This window comes from Palaemon carinicauda, chromosome 16 (assembly GCF_036898095.1).
Source record: "Palaemon carinicauda isolate YSFRI2023 chromosome 16, ASM3689809v2, whole genome shotgun sequence".
Classification (NCBI taxonomy): Eukaryota; Metazoa; Arthropoda; class Malacostraca; order Decapoda; family Palaemonidae; genus Palaemon; species Palaemon carinicauda.
The window spans coordinates 67332958-67340457 of record NC_090740.1 but is presented as its reverse complement, the minus strand read 5'-3'; the positions used below and the strand labels follow the sequence as shown (position 1 = coordinate 67340457).

Genomic DNA, 7500 nt, shown 5'->3' with positions numbered 1-7500 from the left:
AGAGCAAATGGAGTCTCCCTGGATGGACTAAAAAGTCTTTGAGACATGGAAAATCCTCGTAACTCTCTCTCTCTCTCTCTCTCTCTCTCTCTCTCTCTCTCTCTCTCTCTCTCTCTCTCTCTCTCTCTCTCTCCTATTTAACATATCTGTTTTCAACCAACCTTCCATCTAAACAGTCTCTGGCGCCATCACATATGAGAGATTCCGCAATGCAAGATGATTCAGATTGGAATGTTCCCTCGCACGCAAATTCTTCACTTAAGCATTTCTTCTCAGAGTCCCTTTGACAGACAACTCCAGCCACCTTTAAACAAAAGATATCTATATTCATTCTTTATAAAATAACTATATATTATAAGATATATGGATAAAACGGAAGAAGGGTTTTATATGGCCGTAAGCAAATTTTCCTATTCCGTAAAGAGACGATCTAATTTTGTTAAAATGGAAATAAAAGAACCACACTAGAAATATTTCTGTTTCTATGGGTTAAGTAGGAAAAAAAGTATTCTTATATATAACTTTATATATTTACTTGAATTCCCTTTATAAAGTCTAACAAGCAATAAGCAGTCCCGGGAAAAACCTTAATGCAAGCGTGTTATTTTCCTGAGCTTGTTATCGTACAAAAGTATCATGAAGCTCTAAAATTAATATTTGGACTATTATGAAAATATATAATAGTAAACATTAAAAGAGCAAAAAATAGTGAGTGTAAAAAAGTGGGATGGATTATTACTGTTCGCGTAAAGTACTTAAAGTATGGGCGATGAATTTACCAAATAGATATAAAAGGATCAGCGTGGGTGGAATAATTGAAAAGGATAAATCTTGTCTCAAAAATAATGCATAAGCAGCCATCTACTCAGGATTCTTTGTGTTTTATGTATGAAACCCTGAATCAAGAACGAAATATACGCAATTTTTTCTACAATATATTAGAATAAGATTAAACTGCCTCCCATTACCTCAACAGAAGTACAAAATCTCGAGTTGTTGTTGAGAACACATCTGGTCAGATCTGAAGAAGTAGAACTATCAGTTTCCTTAGGACATACCAATTTATACAACCCTTTCCAGCCGTCTGGAGTCCAGCCTGAAATAGAGCAACCTTTGGAATAGTATTGGGAGCAATTATCAATTATTTACTATAAATATACAGTAAATGAGACCTGTTATTCACTTCATCTAACAAAAAAAGAATCCGTTAACTACAATTCTAGTCATTTCAACTCAGAGATGATTTTAGTTTTAGTTAATTCTATTATTTAGAAATCTAACCCAAAAAAGAACAGGCGTAGGATGGGTAATGAACAACTGATCACGATCATTATTTATGTTCAGTTGGCTAAGACAAAAGATCTTCTCCACGACTTACGTTGTGTCTGTAGACCGAAGAAATCGCGACGAGTGAACCTTAGTGCCCCTGGGTATCCAAGGGCTCTGCAAACAATATTCGCTTCAGCCATCCCAAAGGAATCGTCACACAATGGGCGGCCTTCCCGGCCGGCGGTGGAAATTGCCTGTGAATGATTTCATAAGTTCTTAAATTACTATTTTTCAACGCATACAGTATATACATATCTATCTATCTATCTATCTATCTATCTATCTATATATATATATACATACATATATATATATATATATATATATATATATATATATATATATATATATATAAATATATATACATACCGTACATGCATTATATATATATATATATATATATATATATATATATATATATATATATACATATATATATATATAATGTGTGTGTGTTTGTATGTATATATATACACATGTATAGACTCAGTATATAAATATGTAAATATATATATATATATATATATATATACATATATATATATATATATATATAAACATATATATAAATATATATATATATATATATATATATATATTCAAATAAGCCATATATATTTTTGATATATTAATGTCTGGATTCTCTTAACGACCTCGGGATCAGAGCCCCAGGCGAAATCACACAAAGACAAGAGCTTGGCTCCGGCCGGGAATCGAACCCTGGTCGGCAAGCTTATATAGACAGTGACTAACCCATTCGGCCACGAAAATTTATCATATATATATATATATATATATATATATATATATATATATATACATATATATAGATATATAAACCTATATATAAATATATATATATATATATATATATATATATATATATATATATATATATATATGTATATATATACATGGGTGTTACTATAGCGTGAGGTCTACCACACTATAGCGTGAGATCTACCTCCCGTTAGCACTATAGCGTGAGGTCTACTGATGAGTTATTCGTCCCTCATAGATAAAACACATTTCATACATTTGTTTAAGCAATAAACACTATGTAAACATATCTTAGAAATGACTTAAATAGATAATTGGATTTCTGATTACATTAAAAAAAAGGAATAAAGGTAAAAATAAACATGTTATTATATATTTCCTTACATTTATTCTAGCGATACACTCTTCGTACATCAAACATGTTATCATATATTTCCATACATTTATTCTAGCGATACACTCTTCGTACATCAGACATGGTATCATATATTTCCATACATTTATTCTAGCGATACACTCTTCGTACATCAAACAGGTTAATCTAGCGATACACACTTCGCACATCTTCTAAGAATGACACAAATAGATCATTGGATTTTTTTCTCATCACCTTCCAGCAAAAATTATCAAGATGAGACTGGAACAGCTGACGACCAACACCTCGCATTCTCTTCAGAATTATCGTTTTAGCGTCCAACCAGCGTCCAACCACGACCGCTCAATTGATATCTCTTTTAGGCCGAGGGAAAAACTGATTTAGGAGCTCCATTTGCTTCCTTTTCTATGGACAGGTCACGTTTTTGATGGATTTGGGCAGTTCACATATTCGATGGTTAGGTGCGGTCCTCTGGGACGCTGGTCACGCGGTAGACCTCACCCTCCACCTGGGTAGGCGACATATGGCGGTAGACCTCACGCTATAGTAGCACCTATACATGTCTATATACAGTATATATATATATATATATATATATATATATATATATATATATATATATATATATATATATATTTATACATATATATATATACACACAATTTTTACCCCTACTTTCTTCCTACCACCCATCCCTATTAATCATATATTCCTCTCACTAACCTATTGCCGGCCATCCTTTCCACATGACCGAACCACCCCATAACTCTGATTAACATTTTCACGAATGCTACCCTATTTATCTCTACATTTCTCGTCGTCTTAAGCATATTTATAACACGAACAATTTCTTGCATCAATTTGTACTCTTTCATTGGCATTAGATATTCATAGCTTAAATACACATACACACACACACACACACACACACACACGCACACACACATACACAAATAGCTCGATATTATCAAGTGTTTCATATTTTCGAATATTTCATAGATATATGCAATATATGTTTATGAAATCTTTTTCAGTATTTTCAATACGAAAACTTAAAGATTTTCACAAAATAAAGATTTTGTCATGATAAGTTAAAGCAAAAGGTGAATAAAAACCATTTATAAGGAAAACATATACGATACCAGACTTATCAAAATAGTAATCAACCATAGAAATATTCATCTCACTCACCAAGACATTGCCCTCTGAAGGAAGCGATCCTCCAACCAGTCTAAATGCAGCTACTCCTCTGGTAGAACGATGACTCTGAAAAGCGCGGGGAACTCATTGTCATTTTCAAGATATCATTATTATTATTATTATTATTATTATTATTATTATTATTATTATTATTAGTAGTAGTAGTAGTAGTAGTATCATTATTATTATTATTATTATTATTATTATTATTAATAGCGAAGCTATCACCATAGTTAGAAAGGCAGGATGCTTTAGCCCAAGGGCTCCAACGCTGAAAAAAACCCAGCGAGGAAAGGAAATAAGGATATAAACTACAAAAAAATAATGAACAATTAGAATAACATATCTTAAGAACAGAAGCAACATTAGAAATAGATGTTTCATAAATAAACTATAAAAAGAGATATTATTGTTATTCAATTATGATGATACTGTAAGCAATATGGCACTCAAAAACGGTTTTAGGACAATTGCCAGCTGAACTATTGCCAAGCTGACAATATCCATCCGGACAATAACCAGAACTAGTGTCATGCGGACAATACAGTCGGACATCTTCCAGGAGGAAAATTTCCACGCTGTTACGATCTTAAAATCGTTACAGGTTCTTTTAATAAGTAAAATAAATATCAACAACACCGATTGAAATATGGGAAATGAATATAAAAACAAACACACGAAAAAACACAACACATTTATTCACAAACCCACAAAGAAAACTAATGTTATTTCTTCGGTTACGTTAACTGACAAATCAAACCAATCAAACACCAACATAAAAGGGGGAACAGTCAATAAGGTAGAAATACATAAGGAAAAGTTTTCTGCAGCTGCTGTGACGATGCTGGTACGGAGACTTCAGGCTTGAGAACGTTGCAGAAGGGCGACTGAAGTTCAGATAAAACTGACACGATGACCGGATTCGAAAACGTCCCAAAAGGGTGGTATCAAGATGGGACATCAGAGGTCTTCTTCCAAGAATTAGATGACACTGTTGAACGAAGGCTGGCTCCAGGCAGTGTTGGCTACTTCTTGTCACAAGCAGGAAGGGCAGGCTGCTTCAATTTGTCTCTTCTTCTCCGACATAGCAGGATCTTTTGGAAATAGGCTTTTGTTGTCTGAAGGGAAGGTTAGAATCTGGCTCTATCAGACTTCTGGTCTTCTCTGTTTCTTATCTCGTTAGGACTTGTATCTTATTTACTTCAGACATAGTTCCTCTCTTGCCTTATGTCCTGTCCTATCTCCCTTGGACAATCTCTTCTTGAAGTTTATATACCCATGTATGGGCGGAGTTAATTACAGTGGGCAGTGGTCATCTCCATAGAAGGTGTTCTTTTTAACAATTTTGCATCTCTATTGGCTTCCTCAAAAAACGCCCACTTTGATCATGCCATGGAAGTTTCTAGAAGAAATTTCTGATGCAATCTGGAACACGTGTTAAGTCGTAACAAAAGGCAGCACGTGTCCTTCCATGATTACATATATCCTAAACAGGGACTTCCCTCATCTTGGTCCAAGCAGGACAGTTCCCTTATCACAACAGGCGCTCTCGGCGAGACTTGGTTTACTTCCAAAACGCTTAGGAAAATGAGATGACAAAGCAGGCGCTCTCGGCGAGACTTGGTTTACTTCCAAAACGCTTAGGAAAATGAGATGACAAAGCAGGCGCTCTCGGCGAGGCTTGGTTTACTTCCAAAACGCTGAGGAAAATGAGATGACAAAGCAGGCGCTCTCGGCGAGGCTTGGTTTACTTCCAAAACGCTGAGGAAAATGAGATGACAAAGCAGGCGCTCTCGGCGAGGCTTGGTTTACTTCCAAAACGCTGAGGAAAATGAAGAGATGACAGGATTACCCAAACAGGGCCACAGTCAAATCTCGTCTCGCCTCGCTGCTCACACCGGGAATAGCTATTTTTGTTTCATTAAATCCTTTTAAAAGTATTGTATCTATCCCTGACACATGCCTAATTCATTTTTTTTCTTATAAAAGATTAATTCTTATAAAGGGTGCTTTACAAATTACTTGCTTTGACATATGTAGTTTGAATAACTGGTCCTGAGCAAAACCCTTGTTTAAAAATCTAAGTTGAGTCAGAGTAAGTGTTATTAAGCTAAATTGCTCGTTTGGTTCATATTTTGTATTAGGAGAAAGGCTTGTTCGTGAGCCTAGGCAGTACTTCAAGGCTTCCATGAATTGTATTTCAAACTTTTGGACTCCGGTAGTGATTTTTTTGTTTTGTTTATATTCTACAGTCCTTAGCAATGGCTTCCACCATTAAAAGTGAGCTGCAACGATATTATAGTTGACGGTCTGCAGTGCAAAACAACAAATGCAGCCGTTTCTAGTCCACTATAGGACAAAGGCTTCAGACAGGTCCTTATTTATGTCTGGAGTTAGGCAGTTTTTATCACCACGCTGGCCACAGCGAATTGGTAATGGTGGGAGACTTTAGTTTGATCACTCACGCCAAACCACCGTAGTATGGGTCTCTGACTATTATAGCTTTGCTGATCTGACGATACACGAACCCCCTAACCACGTTAAGGATACAATAGTGACAAATCTGTAATTTACTGGGAGTGTATAAAGAGGAAACCAAACTCATGTAAAGCATGAATATACATAAAATCAAAAGCTGAAACCTACGAGTTGATTAAAACTATCAACGAACGTAAACATGAACCACTTAAAAGTATAGTAGATGCCAAGAGTGCAGTTGTAAAGTCAATGATGTTTTCTCTAATAATTCATCGACAAGATTGTTAGTTGCAAGCCGTTTTTCGCTGTTGGACAGTTACCTTTCTACGTACCATTGCTTATGACAGGATTAAAACCAATATATTTTTGGAATTGCATGTAATATCATTGAAATATAAGCCTTTTTACACCAATTGTGATATTTTTCCTTTACTTTTTCCATATTATGTATTATATTTTCGAACAAATAACTAAATTATGTAGCTAATTCATTACTGAAATATAAGTAAACCGTAATCCTGAAAGAAACAGTCAGAAAACAATTCCGCTTACCGTAACTATAATTCAACTATTTCCTTCTTTTTATCTGTTATATTTGTGAACTAATGGCAACTGTCCGGGTGACAATGTCCCCCTGGCAGTTGCCCATACTGGCAGTTTTTTTGCATGGAAGTTGTCCAGATGGAAATTGTCCGCCTGGAAATTATCCGCACAAGTTCAAAAACATGTACAGTATTAATTTGAATTGCAGTAAGAAGTAAAAAAAAAAAAAATAGATTTTCAGACTCTAATGTTAAAAGATATCATGATTATTATTCAATTTAATTTTATGAACAATATGATATACATAACAATATTTTTGTAAATGTATGCACTTTCTATAGCCATATTCAGACATCATACTATATTTGTTTAATAACAATCAAACATATAACACATTTGTTTGATACCACTACAAATATTTTCAGTGTATGATTAACGTAGAACACTTGGTATTCTTGTCATTGCATGAATATTAAAGCACATACTGTCAAATGTATTCATGAAACCAGTATTGTATTTTCTTAATGATGTATTAATACAGTCGTGGAGAAAACTGATTGCACATATAGGGAATATAAATGTCATGTTCCACTCACCTGTGCATTGATTGGTAAATAGAATGTAATGTGGGACAGCAGCAAAAATAATGCCCATCTCGGACACAAATCCATCTTTGAGTATCTGTAAATGCAATGAATAGTCAAGAAAATTTCTTCTTACATATTAGTAGACATAAAATCAATCGTTTCTATATTAAGATACAAAAATACGGAGACGTAATTAAATGAACAAAA

At 34.3% G+C, this 7500-nt stretch overlaps 1 protein-coding gene across 2 annotated transcripts in view; it reads right to left on the bottom strand.

Annotated features, from left to right (window-relative positions):
* Positions 1-7500, bottom strand: part of LOC137655755 (neurotrypsin-like) — a 67592-nt gene that overhangs the window by 48997 nt on the left and 11095 nt on the right. For both annotated transcript variants that reach the window (XM_068389836.1, XM_068389837.1), the window contains exons 2-6: positions 7303-7387; positions 3677-3751; positions 1379-1523; positions 969-1096; positions 162-304 (exon numbers count right to left, since the gene is read on the bottom strand). In XM_068389836.1, coding sequence (XP_068245937.1) covers positions 162-304; positions 969-1096; positions 1379-1523; positions 3677-3751; positions 7303-7377 — 566 coding nt within the window. In that variant the 5' untranslated portion in view covers positions 7378-7387. The remainder of the gene's footprint in view (positions 1-161; positions 305-968; positions 1097-1378; positions 1524-3676; positions 3752-7302; positions 7388-7500) is intronic.